General features: G+C 38.9%; 1 protein-coding gene across 2 annotated transcripts in view; it reads right to left on the bottom strand.

Moving 5' to 3' along the window:
* Window positions 1–717: 717 nt before the first annotated feature.
* The window catches only part of POLK (DNA polymerase kappa), a 28889-nt gene continuing 15499 nt past the window's right edge, over window positions 718–14107 (bottom strand). For both annotated transcript variants that reach the window (XM_083403900.1, XM_083403899.1), the window contains exons 8-15: window positions 13045–13169; window positions 7709–7875; window positions 6686–6718; window positions 5433–5526; window positions 4569–4740; window positions 2460–3332; window positions 1948–1999; window positions 718–1623 (exon numbers count right to left, since the gene is read on the bottom strand). In XM_083403900.1, coding sequence (XP_083260026.1) covers window positions 1539–1623; window positions 1948–1999; window positions 2460–3332; window positions 4569–4740; window positions 5433–5526; window positions 6686–6718; window positions 7709–7875; window positions 13045–13169 — 1601 coding nt within the window. In that variant the 3' untranslated portion in view covers window positions 718–1538. The remainder of the gene's footprint in view (window positions 1624–1947; window positions 2000–2459; window positions 3333–4568; window positions 4741–5432; window positions 5527–6685; window positions 6719–7708; window positions 7876–13044; window positions 13170–14107) is intronic.

The raw sequence follows: 14107 nt of genomic DNA, 5'->3' as shown, positions 1-14107 counted from the left end.
GGTCTTGCACTAACCTGTGTTGATCCCGACTCTAATTAAGCAATAGAATGCCATTTCCCCACCATTTCCTATGGTGGGACAGTAAACTATATCCCCCCAGATTGTTTGGAAGGGGAAGGCACAGCTTTTTCCAACTATCAAATAATGGATGGCAATTTCACAGCAGTTTGCATCAAAATGACCAAATCTATTCCACAGGACTGAGCTATTAAGATTAAGGCACAGGTTGGCTGTGTAGAACTGGAGAAGCTGAGACCAGTCTTTTTAGAGAAGTTAAAAGTGTAGTTCTAATAATGAACATACATTTTACAAAGCCACTTTACAGTGGTGCCTCGCAAGACAAGAAGAATCCATTCCGTGAGTCTCTTCGTCTAGCGGTTTTTTTGTCTTGCGAAGCAAGCCCATTAGCGGATTAGCGCTATTAGCGGTTTAGCGGCTATTAAAGGCTTAAGGGATTAGCGGATTAGCTGCTAAAAGGCTATTAGCAGCTTAGTGCCTTAGAAAAAGGGGGTGGGGAGTGGAAAAAAACCCCCAGGAATCGCAAGACATTTTCGTCTTGCGAAGCAAGCCCATAGAGAAATTTGTCCTGCGAAGCACCTCCAAAACGGAAAACCCTTTCGTCTAGCGGGTTTTCCGTCTTGCGGGGCACCACTGTATTTTGCATTACAGCGAGAGTAGCAACTTTATGATAAACTTGATAGAAGTCTGACCAAATTGTTTTGGAAAATATATTCTATATTAGATTTATTTTGGAAGATATATTACATTGTGAATATACTATGTATAAAATTATTTTAAAACATTTGATAATTTACATAAACACAAATATATATACCATTTACAATGTTTGGAAAATGTAAACAAATGAAATTAACATTTCTCTTCATAATCTTTAATATTTGATTGGTAAAATTCCTTCACTTAAGAGCTAAATATCGTTTATCATATCTATATGAGATCAATTATTGGAGAATTAGACACACAGGCTGGATTTATTTGATTATACAACTTCCTACCCTGTTTTTATTACAGTGAATCTGTTACACTGCTCTAGTCTTACTGAATTAGTCTAGTTGACTTCACTAAGTGCATTGCCTTCTTAATCATTAATTCGGGAAGGCAGAGCCTTTTGGACAATTGCGCTGAAAACAGTTTCTACAAAGGCACAGAACAGAAAATGTTCCAACAGTACAGTTTAGGTCTGTCCAAGGGCTCTTGAATATTGATAACCATAAACAAGTTTAAAAAATCTTTTTCTTCTCATTCAAATGAGGCATAGTAGTTGCCCCATATCCAAGGTACAATCCTTCATTTTTTCTTTTCTATCAAAGAGCTATGAAAATGACTTTTAAAGAAGTCAGAATATGAAGTGTTATTGTAAGGCAAATAGTTGATAATAAAACAGTGATCTGAATAGTGTAAAAGTTTCTATAAAAATTTTTACACAAATTTAAGCCTGCATAATCCTGAGCAATGTACTTCATATGTAAAGTATTGTACTTTAACAGTGATGAAAATTTCCTTAAAATAAATAGCATTCATTTGAAAAAACTTTCTATAGTGCACTTAGAATTATTTGACTTGGCTTTTTTAGATGTCGATTGGGGAACCAGTGTTCCAGACCTGAAATGAAAGAAAAACACATACCATTAAATACATACCATTAAATTAATTAAAGTCTCGCCATGCTCCTGCTTTAAACCTCTGAGTTCAGGTGTTTAAAGGGAGAGAGTGGGGAGACTTGCAAAGTTGTGCAAGAGTTTTTGACAACCCACCAGTCAAGATTGTGACACCACAGAGATGTAATGCGATTGGCAGGTGAACATCTCAGCTCACCTGTTAAATTTGGTCTGTGAAGCCAAACCTGATAAGGATTTGGTCAATGGCATCAAAAAGGGTCCCCACCCCTGTTCTAAATACTTTAAGAAATGTTTACACAGAGCTTACCGTTTTTTTCCTACTGTGGAATTTGTACTATTCTGTCCTCTGTCCAAGATTTCTGAAGAAAAATGAGGAACATTCACAATGTTTTAATTGAAAACAATAATAGATTCTGCAGGAGGTTTGTATGATAAGTGGGAACCTGGGGTTTGGGGAGGGGAACTACCATACTAGGTAGTTAAGGGTTATTCATAATGAATGGGAAGCAAACTTCCCATTCTAGGTGGTCCTCACCCAAGGTAGGATTGATGTATCATATAACTTCCAGAGAACATGGGCAAATCAATAACCTGGCATAATTTATTTTATATCTTTATATATCCTAAGTTCATCAGAGTTCATGAAGCAGCTTGTATTTTCTCTGAAGAAAAATAAGCCTATTTCTTCATAAAACAGGACATGGCCAACTCCTTTGCAAAAACCTATGTGAATTAGTTTGCTGCACCATATTTATGGTACTAATGTGTTCAAAATATATTTTGCATTTTAAAAAAATGAGTGATAAACAGAATACTCACCGAGGCTTTTTGACTCTTCTGTCAACTGCTTAATAATTCCTTTGTTCAAACAAACATCCACATGCCTGTTAAACAGAGCAAGGTCTGTTGTTTTTTGTTCTAAATTGCAGACTGGGCAAACTAAAACCTTGTTTTCAGTAGCATCAGGAAAACATGGCAACTTAATTTCCGAAGAACTGGGCTCTTCAAAATATTCTTCTTTTTCCACAGATAAGACATTAGAGGGAAAATCCTGTTTTGCACATGTATCAAATCCAAAGTTACTAGAAAGGCTACACTCACTCTCCCTACTGTGTTCATCATCTTGCAGCTTAGGAAAAACATCTGTGCTTCTGTTTGTAGCATTATCAACTATATCTGCTGGCTGTACTTCAATCTGTGGCTTACTTGTTTTATCTTTCTGACATTCTTCCTTTTCCATGTTTACAGACAACTCAGTTGTATTCTCCCATGATTTGCTGTTATCTGTAATATCTTCTTCCAACGTTCCACTAAGACACCTGTCAATGTGCCTGTTAAATGCCTCTAACGTGCTATCTTGATGTTCTTCAAAGCAAACAGGACAAATGAAGATCTGATGTGCACCATTATTCTCTGCTGGTTCAACTGACTTCACTAATGACTTCATATCTTGTGGGTTCTGCTTGTTTGGAGACATGTTTAAAGAAGCTGCTTGATTGGTTTGCTGTCTTGTAGCTCGCTTTTTATTGAAAAAACTCTCCTTCTCAGAAGCATTTGGAAAAATTTCCTCTTCCGATTTCCTAGGAAAGAGCCCAGTAGTACTGATATGTTTTCCAGGCTCTAGGAAATTAACAATGCTCTTTTGTTGATATTTCTTTTCTTCTTCATTTAGAAAACCTGATACCCGTATACCTGAATATGATAAATATGCAGCATATAGTTTAATGGCAACAGAGTTTAAAATCTCATCAAAATGCATAGAACTTAAGTACAGTGGTACCTCGGTTTACAAACTTAATCCGTTCTGGAAGTTCGTTCTTAAACCAAAGTGTTCTTAAACCAAGGCGTGCTTTCCCATAGCAGCGGAGGACTCAATTTACAAATGGAACACACTCAACAGGAACATGTTCTGCTTCCAAGGCAAAGTTCACAAACCAAAATACCTACTTCCAGGTTTGCAGTGTTCTTAATCCAAGTTGTTAATAAACTAAGCTGTTCTTAAACCAAGGTACCACTGTATATTACAGTCTTGATCTGCTATATAAATTGGGGGGGAAACTATTGCAAATAGATCATTTTAATAACTCTCACCATGAAAGCCTAAAATCTACATGCTATTCAAAATCATGGATTTTAGAGTTTTTGAAACATTGCTGCACTTCAACATGTATGATGCCAAAGGAACATTTCTTATCAAGTAAGAAGGTTCTCTTGGGATCTTTGATTTTGAAATATTAATCAATATTTATGAAAGAAAGATTATAAGTCAAAGTGTTCCTGGTGCCCACAATTAGGAAAGTCTTATGCAGCAAAAATTAATAGAGTCTGGTAAGTTAGCATGCCTTATTTGGAAATCTAGTATTTGCATTTATGTGTTATTGGGAAATTTTGGCAAGTAACAGCAGAACAAGTTATATGGTAAAAGGAAGAAGAAAAGTAGTATAACAAAGGCCATGAACAATAGACATGAACCTATACAATTTCCTCATCTCTTTGAATTCTGTAGCCTTTTTCTGACACTGCCTGAAGGTTTTCATTGGCATCACCTTAAACATGATGGTATACTTTCTATTTTTTTTTTAAGTGAAAGCTGAGGTTCAGTGAAATCAAATTCTGCATAAAAATCCCCTTGCATACATTGGTAGATTCAATTCATACCCACTGTAGCACCACACTTCTCCTTTTTAGAAAACCAAGTAAATCTGTTGCCAATGTTGTTTGAAAGGAAGATGATGTATATTTTAAGAAAATATACAATGTTATATATTTTAAGAAAACATTCTAACAATTCCTTTTACTACAAGATTGATACCTGATGTTTTCCAACAACAACATTAAGAAGAGGGGTGCAGCACAGCCTTTCCCATCCAATACCTGTGTTGCACATGGAATTCTAACCATCAGTAAAAAAATTAAAGTGATACTTACCCATCAGTCGCAGACGCAAAGGTTGTGGGGCCACAGCCTCCGTTTCTGACCGAAGCAAGTCTTTAGCAACAGCAAATATTTCTTCTTCAGTAGAAACTGCAGACATTACTGTAGTAGCTCTTGTTTTTACTTCAAAGTTTACATTCTTCAACTTTAAAGTTACAGTTCTAGCCTATTAAAACCAACAGGATTTTAAGACTTTTTTTCTGAAATTGATATACCCTGAGATTATAGATCTAGCTTAACAATAAGGCAATAAAGCCGTTGCCGTGAACTTTTCACAATTATACATAATTAACTTTTCACAGACCAAGGAATAGAAGCTAGGAAGGGCTGTACAAACAGGAGTAGGCTCGATTCCTAGTGGGCTCAAGTAGGGTTTTCATTCCTTTAAGAATATAGTACCACTACGACAATTCACTTTTACTAGACACCTCTGAATGTTTCTCCTTGTGGTGCCATAAATGTCAAGATTAGGCAGGGTAACTGAAGTTCATACAGTATACCAGTCTCTTCAACGACGATGTTTGCCTTGGGCGGCATCTATTATGAATTAGATGAGGAGGAATAATGGTATACCCTTCAAATGTTTGAACATTATATGCTTGGCCAGAGCAAAACCACAGGCAATCCATTACTGTTCCTTCTTCTGCTAATTAACAGCTTTTACTACAATATCTGTTCTATGCAAAATTACTTGGTGAATTGATTTTAAGAGACACAAAATTACTTTAGGCTAAACAAATTCTTGCATAAATAATTCATATTACCAGAAAAAGCTAAAACAAAAATACATCCCATGTAAATACTGTAACAAGGGATGCAGAAGATCTGAGTGCTGACATTTTATAGAAATTTACCCACTTTAAGTCCTTCCTTTTTCAAATCCTGAGCAAGGTCACTGCAAAGTTCTTGACACAGGCTGTATTGTTCTGCAGCACTTATTTCATTAAATGTCCTGTGTGCCAAAAGAAAAGTAATCATAATCATAGCAATGACTAGTAACAGTCTATCCTCAAACAGCATAGAGAAACTTGATCTTTTTTTACTTATCCATGTAATAAAAATATTAAGGTTTAAGCTAAGCTGCAGAAATTTGCACAAACAAACATATAAACACCTACTGAATAATAAAGGCTTAAGAATGAATGGAGTGTCTGAAATGATGTTGGGTTGGATCCTGACTAAGGGTTGCATCCGGGACCTCCATACTGCTCATGCAACAGACTTCTGTTTTTTGCAGTGGAACTTCCCCACTTTTTCTCCCCTGCACCCACAAAATCTGCTCCAAAGGGTTGGAGGACCCTCTGGAGCAGATGTTGGCACTGTGCAGGGAAAGGAAAGGAAGGGGCGTGTTGTTGTATGAACAGAACATTGCTTCTGCAGCACTGAACACAACCCTAGGTTGCTCTCAGTCTCCCCTGAAATTAGTGGGAATCAAGTTAATAATGACTTAATAGTATACAATGATTTCAGTGGGACCCAAGTACAACTCCATTGGCCTGGATCCAACCCATTAGGGTAATTTTCTCTTGATTTTTTTTTTTTAATCTTAAGAGATTTTGCACAATTATTCTCATAAGGCCTTATGAATCTTGTTTTATAAATGCTTGAACAGCTTAAGGAAAACTAAACTTCTGAGAGTTTTTTATTATTATTAAAATGTGATTCTAACATAATTGAGCATTTATCTATTGGAGACCTAGGCATTCTTCTGGAAGACTGTTCTTTCTACCAGATTAGAACTGCAAACCAAATGCTCATTACTGTTTCAATAAAATAGAGGGAAACCAGCTCAATAAGTTTTCTTGGAACAGTAATGAGCATATTATGTGGCATTACTAATCTTCAAAAAAAAGATAGCTTTCAGTACAGTTCTCAGATTCCCTAATTGAAAAAGACTTGTTTATGCTAGAATCACATTTTTATCGCCAAATAAACTGAAAATTATTTTTCCTCAAGCAGAAGCAGCTCCACATTTTGTGTGGCAAGCATGTTAGTTCTATATACCCTAGTGGGTTTTTAATCCTGCTCTTCCTCCCAATAGGAGCTTGGCATGGCAAACAACAAAACAGTGAAATCAATACAAAGGTTCTAAAAGCCAATTGAGCACATACCTTTCAGTGCTCATGCTTTTTCTTTCTCCATCCCTTTAAAAAGAAAAAAAGAAGTGTAAGTGTCCAGGTGTGTTTATTTAACATTTATATATAATGATTTATCACCATTATTACAAATACAAATATACAGAACCCCACGTGTCGTCCCCCCCAAAAAAAATTATAATCACTATATCTGGCTGTGACCCAACAGGAATAAAAACATCTGTAATTTAAGTTTCACCAGTTTTGGTAAGTTGTCAGTTTCATAGTGCTCTTGAAAATGCACTTAGAAGAGCACAATAAAATTGAAAACATACGAAGACTCACCAACTAAGCTTTGTTCATTGAAAGATGCTGGGCAGAATTCAACACTGTGTAAGCAGAAATCACCATCCTCTCCCCTACTCTGCAGCCCCTTGCATTTACCCAATATTTGCTCCAGAGCATGGGTAGACAAACTAAGGCCCAGGGGCCGGATCCAGCCAATCACCTTCTAAATCTGGCTCGCAGACAGTCTGGGAATCAGCGTGTTTTTACATGAGTAGAATGTGTGCTTTTATTTAAAATGCATCTCTGGGTTATTTGTGGGGCATAGGAATTTGTTCATTTCCCACCAAAAAATATAGTCCAGCCCCCCCCCCCACAAGGTCTGAGGGACAGTGGACCGACCCCCTGCTGAAAAAGTTTGTTGACCCCTACTCCAGAGGGTCTCCCAACCCTCTGGAGCAGATTTTGTGGCTGCAGGGGAGCAGGGAGGAGGAGAGGGAAAGTCCCACTAAACAAGTGGAAATCTGTTCTGCTTGTGCATGGACAGCATTGGACACAACCCACTATTTAAAAAAGATATAAGTGTATGTTGCTATTCTACAGTTAAGGATCTTAAGCAGGGCTGTGAAAGACTTCAAGCTCAAGAATACTGTGGGAACGGTTAGAGGAAACATATTATTGACTTGGCTTTGTTCCTTTTATGTAACAATGTTACAAGCTAACAAAAGATTTAGAAAGCATCTAAAATGAACACAACCCATTCACACAAAATACCTTTCTAAATGGGTGGAACCCAAACCAAGGGAGATTTCCAAGAAATTACGCCAAGATGTTTCAGAGAAGAGAAGAGAAATTAGTGCCCTCTGCTGGTAAAGTTCTGAACAAGTCACAATGTTCAGAGCTTTAAGCATTTTTTCTGTTACTTTTCCTATGCCAGGCACCTGGAAGAGAGTAAATGCACACTAATAAAACAATGAACTTCCAGGAAAACAATTAAACCATAGTTTACAAACATTTCCTTTGGAAGTGAGAATATTCATCAGTCATAGTTATTTCCAGTGATTAAAGGTGGACAAGGTTCTGAGATTTGGAGCACTTAACATAAATTAGAAAAGGGCAACATGTGCTTAATTCATTAACTTAAAACGTAACTTTTAAAAAAATAAAAATGAATAATTATATGGCCCTGTTGAGTTCTGTCCATGGCTGGTGAACCTATTACATTCTTCTGCATTGACATTTGGACAATCTCCGATGTTCAATGAATTAGAAGAGAGGCCACCAACCTTTTTGGATCCGTGGGCACATTTTGCATTTTAAGAAGGTAGTGTAGGCACCAGTCACAACATGGTTGCCATGGGGTGTGGCATAACACAAAACTAGTGAGCACATTCATTTCTGCTTCATGCCCTCCCTCCTCTTGAACAACCGCCTGCACCCAGTAACTTTTGTTCTGATTACACAATATGGATTTCACACACACACGTTTTTGCTGCTAACAACATTCCCAAGTACCAGAAAAGATATACAAGGTGGCCACACCAAACTAACTCCCTCTCGCACTGACACACAGACCACAAATACATACATACATCCGTCTGTCTCTCACACGTAGATGCAGACATCACTCTTCCTCCCTCCCTCCCTCTTACACTCACAGAGACACAGAGACCACACACACATACAGACTGAACATATATGAACACGGGGGTGCAGGGGGGAAGTCCCCCCCCCCAAAATCAAGTAAACAAATAAAAATACTTAATTAAAAGTATAAAATTGTAGAAAGATTTTGACAGATCTTTCTGAGCACTTGTGGTTAAAAGAAAGTAATTAAAAAAACCTGTATTTGAGACATCTCATTCTGAATCTGCTAGACTGAGCCAGACGGGATGGTGACAGGTGGGTGTCCTGGCCCCCCCCCCAAATAAATCCTGGCTACGCCCATGTACATGCAGACCTCATCCCCTTTCTTTCTCTCTCACACACAGAGCACACATCACAAACTTCCTCCTTAGTCTCACACATATACAGACTACAGATACACACACACATGTATTTACGTACAGTGGTACCTCGGGTTACATATGCTTCAGGTTACAGACTCCGCTAACCAGGATGAGAACAGAAATCGTGCTCTGGTGGTGCGGCGGCAGCAGGAGGCCCCATTAGCTAAAGCGGTGCTTCAGGTTAAGAACAGTTTCAGGTTAAGAATGGACCTCCGGAACAAATTAAGTACTTAACCCGAGGTACCACTGTACTTGCCTTCTCTCTCTCTCTCTCTCTCTCTCTCAGACACACACACACACACATATTCAGGAACGCCCATCTACTGAGTGGATAGGACAATTTCTATCACTCCTACCTGCCACTTAAATAAAAAATTTAAAGCCACTCTGCAGGGATAAGCAATTGCCTGTTACCAGCTCCATGTGGCTGGTGGGCAAGATATTGCTGATGAGGAATCCCCGCCATTCCTTTTCTCCCCTCTCCCCTTGTTGAAAAAACCCTCTGGGGGCTAAGCAACTGCCTGCTCCACTTGGCTGGTGAGATAATATTCCTTGCGCAAACAGGATGATGCTCATTGCTCCTTCTCTCCTCACCCCAAGACTTTGCTGAAGGAATCTCTGTGGAGCTAAAGCAACTGCACACTGCAACCTTGATGTGGCTAGCAGGCAAAAAACCACTGAGCAAAGAGAGCAATCCCTGTTACTGCTCCCAAATTCTGAGGGGGGGAAAAAGCTCTTTGTAGGGCTAACTGCTCTCTGCCTGCTCCACAAATGGCCATTGTTTCTTCTGCCACCACTCCCTCCCTCCCTCCCTCCCACAATCAATAAAGCCACTCCACAGACTGAAACAAAGAGAAGCAATTTAATTTACAGACACCCCAGGTTGCTTCAGAGACCCCAAAAAGGCCTTCAAAGATCCTGCAGTGGTTACCCCCGAGCTAGAAGATAGAAGATTCAGCTGAACTGTAAAACGTGCATTCAGATAGTTAAGAAATTTTATGCTTTATAAAATGCATACATTCTACTGTGTTCCAACTCCAGCATAATTCCAAGAGCAATATTAATATCAGTGCTTAAATTGAAAGGGGAAAAAAGAGGTTTCAGGGCTACAGCTTTCTGGAAGTTGAATATTTTATAGAAGCCCTTGATCTCTGTACCTTTATTGGGGCCAGCTTCTTCAGACTGAACATTAAGCAAAAACAAATGAACAGACAGCTTGGGGGAGACACACACACAATGCTGTTGAGCTTAATGATAATAGCCCAAACTTCAGATTTTAGTAGACTACGCTAGTAGAGTGGTACTTTGGTTCTCAAACGCCTTGGTACTCAAACACCATGGTTGTCAAATGTCGAAAACCCGGAAGTAAGTGTTCCAGTTTTCAAACGTTTTTCAGAAGCCAAATGTCTGATGAGGCTGTCAGCTATTGTTTCCAGGGCACCTGCACCAATCAGAAGCTGTGCCTTGGTTTTCAAACATTTCGGAAGTCAAACAGACTTCCGGAATGGATTAAGTTTGGTGGTTTGTTTTTGCTATTTATTTTGCGTTTTTGTTGGTTAATTTGTTTTTGTGACTGTGTGGAACCCAGTTTAGCTACTGACTGATTGGTTGATTATGTGACTGTGGAAATGGATAAAAGCCCCCCATCGAAACAATGACTATCATCAGTGCAGGTAAAAAATAATAATAATTTTAATTTTTATCATCTACAATACTGTCTTATTTAATTTATAGTACAGTACATTGATTATTGCTTTCATTTTATGGATCGATGGTCACGTTGATAGTAAAATTAATGTTAAATTGCTGTTTTAGAGGTTGTTTTTAAAAGTCTGGAATGTATTAATCCGTTTTGCATTACTTTCTTTGGGAAAGTGTGCCTTGGTTTCAGAGTGCTTTGGTTTTGGAATGGACTTCCGGAACAGATTAAGTTTGAGAACCAAGGTACTACTGTACATATATCTGATGACGGCACCCAGCATGGTCATGCAAATTGTAGGGCCCACCAAAGCCCACTGACATCACTTTTTCTTTTTTTCAGGGATGTTATATGGAAGATTATGTGGGTGGCTGCAGGCTCAGCCTGTGCTTTGCAGCACACTTCCATATAAAGAATAAGGAAAAGGGACTTGCCCACTGCTGTTGGGGAGGGGGTAGGCACAAGGGAGTCCACAACTCAGTCTGCCTAGAGCCCTCTCAAACCTGTTAGCATACCCTCCAACATTTCAGATGAAAACAGACACATTCCACATGCAAGGTTTATTTTGCAAGCTGCATCCCTCTGCTATGAGCACATTGCAGAAGGCTCTTAAATGCTTGCAGTGTTCATTTGCTCTGCACATTTTTATCCTCCACTGAAGACAAGAGGATGATTGTTACTTTGGTTACAGTTGTACTAGGAAAACATAATGGGTTGGAAACAGAGAAACACATTTGGAAGGAGGAGAGCAGGTGATTTTCCTGTCCTTCCTCTCAAGCAGTCCCCCAAAGCCTTGCAGCACATTCACTAAATATTTGTTCACCTCATTTTTCAGTGATTCCCCCAGGCCACTTGTGTTACAGCCCCTGAAAACAGCTTTTCAGGGGTGTTGGGACAGGGTGGTGATGGCTGGAACAGAAAGAGGTGCAGAAAAAGACATGGGCATTTATTTCTCTGGAGCCAACCTAATACATTAGCAAAAGCAATGCACTGCATAATGTTTTAGTATTCCATGTGTATGCTTTCTGTGCCCTTAAAAATATCTATTTCCAATTTTGGGGATTTAACTTCTAGAGACTTGGGGGAGGGAGCTAAATCATGAAGAATGACAACACGAGTACCTCCCACTCACATTTTAACATTTTTGCATATGTGCCAAATGCAGAAAAGGATCTGAGGTTACATCAAAACTACCGGGGCAAAAAACAACAATAATGCAGCTCTCTCTTTGGCAGCAGTTACTCTAAAACTAATCGGAACACAAAAGTCCTTTGTAAGGTAGAGAGCAAAGGCAAAGAAAAAGTGGTAATCTTTATATTAACAAAATCAAAGTTTAATATAGCACATTGGGATAGAATAACCAGAAGCCAAACTAGATAGCATTACATGCTGGCAGAAAGCATATTTAATAAATTTCACCTATATGCAAAGTTATTTCACAGCTTGATCACTTTGTAACTTTTTGGCTGATCACATAAAAGGTATTATAACTAGCCATACCTGATTCTTGTTGTTTTGAGCTACCCCAAATGTTTGTCTTATTTCATATTTCTCAGATTTTTATAGCACTTCCTAGCAAAATACTCAATGCAGTTTTTGAAAAGTCTAAGTTCATAAACAACAGAACCATCATGAAACAACAAAATGAAAATATTAACAGCTCTGATTTTCTTGGTTCATGCTCTGGATAGAGAAAAGAATATAACATACAGATCAAAATATTAAATTAAAAAAGGGTCCTCAAAATCACAGGTCAACATCACAACAAGTAAGAGGAATCTTACTCTTTGGAAGATATAAGAATATTAGTCACACTGTGATGTTACAGCATAGCATTTCAGTGTCCAAGTGTAAATTATTACTTAAATTTCAGACCCAGTATACTGTGTTCTTCATCTCCAGTGATGTTATGAGGACCAAGAGTTTCCCAAGGCATTTACTATATTGTTCACCAAATAGTAACAGAAAACACTACGGGTGTTCGTCACATTTTCCCAGCAGGATCCACACAGGCATCTTCAGTATATTCCTGATGTGGGAAGTCCTCAGCCAAAAAAGATCTAACAAGAAGCCATGGATGGCACACATGCCACATAGAAACTGAGAAGTTTTGTATGTTCACTCAAACTTTGGCCTAAACCTTCACTTGTTCAAGTCCAATACAACAAACGGAAAGGGATACAAAAATTAAATGTTATCAGTGTATTTTGGGAGCATCCATTCCCTACTCCCAGAAAGTATTCAATTTTACAACAAAATGCACACAGTTTTATATGGGAGTTCATACTTCATTAAAGTATAAAATAGTAAATGGTTAAATTTAGATGCAAAGAGGGTTTAAGACAGTAAACAAGTCTACCAGCAGTAATAAGGAACACTGAATAATAAATAAATCAGCTCACCTTTCTAATGGCTAAATCTTTGATGAAGTTCATCACAGCTTCTCTTTCTGGGGGGATTCTATATTGACCATTCGGTTTATTTTTATCACTGCACATTTTTGCTAACATAGTATTTGGAGCAATGCCTAAGCAAGCAAACAAACAACAAACAAACGTCAAACAAATATGAAACGCCAACCTGCTAATTCTGCTCCTAATGATTTTAGAAATAGTTATGATGAGGTTTGTGTAGTAAACAATATTCATTTTGTGTTCGGTTGAATTTGTTTTTAAATATATATGCAGATCCTAACAAGTTTGACTGTAACAGGTCCTATGGAATTAAATATGTATGCTGCCATTCATCCAAAGACTATTGAGCAGTTCACAATGTAAGAAAACATAACTGCAATTTTTTCTGCTGTCATTGTAAACTTTCCTACCCACACCCAGCAACACACAAGAATGTGAAAGGAACAGGAAGAAGAACATTAATATATGGCTCCCAACCACCTTAATCTGGCCTTGAACAGTGTTAATAGGTTGTTGAAGTGTGTGTCAGAGGTGCAGCATATGCCACCACCACTCGGGGCAGGCGCACAGTGCATGCCCCTGAGAGCACCAGGGTGGAGAGGGAGCCTGCTGTGGCTCGCCTTGCAAAGTAGCGCAGAGGGTGCACTTGCATGCTGTAGCCCAGCCAGGCGAGGACGGGGGGCAAAGCTGCCACCAATCCTCATCTTCTTCACTCCTGGGTCCAGCCTGACCTGGGAATGGAGCTGCGGCTGGCTGACAGCGTTGGGACATTACGCGAGGAAGCCGTCTCTACAACTCCCTCGCGTGCCAGAGTCAGGCTATGATGTACAAACCTGTCATGGTTGTGCCTGGTCATGACCCCTCAAAAAAATGTGCCCCAGGCCGTGGCCTCCCCAACCACTCCACTATACCACTTGGTATGCCATTACAACGTAAAGGTAAAGATAAAGGAACCCCTGACCATTAGGTCCAGTCGTGGCTGACTCTGGGGTTGCGGCGCTCATCTCGCTTTATTGGCCGAGGGAACCGGCGTACAGCTTCAAGGTCATGT

Source organism: Podarcis tiliguerta (assembly GCF_965153285.1).
Source record: "Podarcis tiliguerta genome assembly, chromosome: 11".
NCBI classification, from domain to species: Eukaryota; Metazoa; Chordata; class Lepidosauria; order Squamata; family Lacertidae; genus Podarcis; species Podarcis tiliguerta.
The sequence above is the reverse complement of the archived record's forward strand: the minus strand, read 5'-3'. Positions and strand labels throughout refer to the sequence as shown.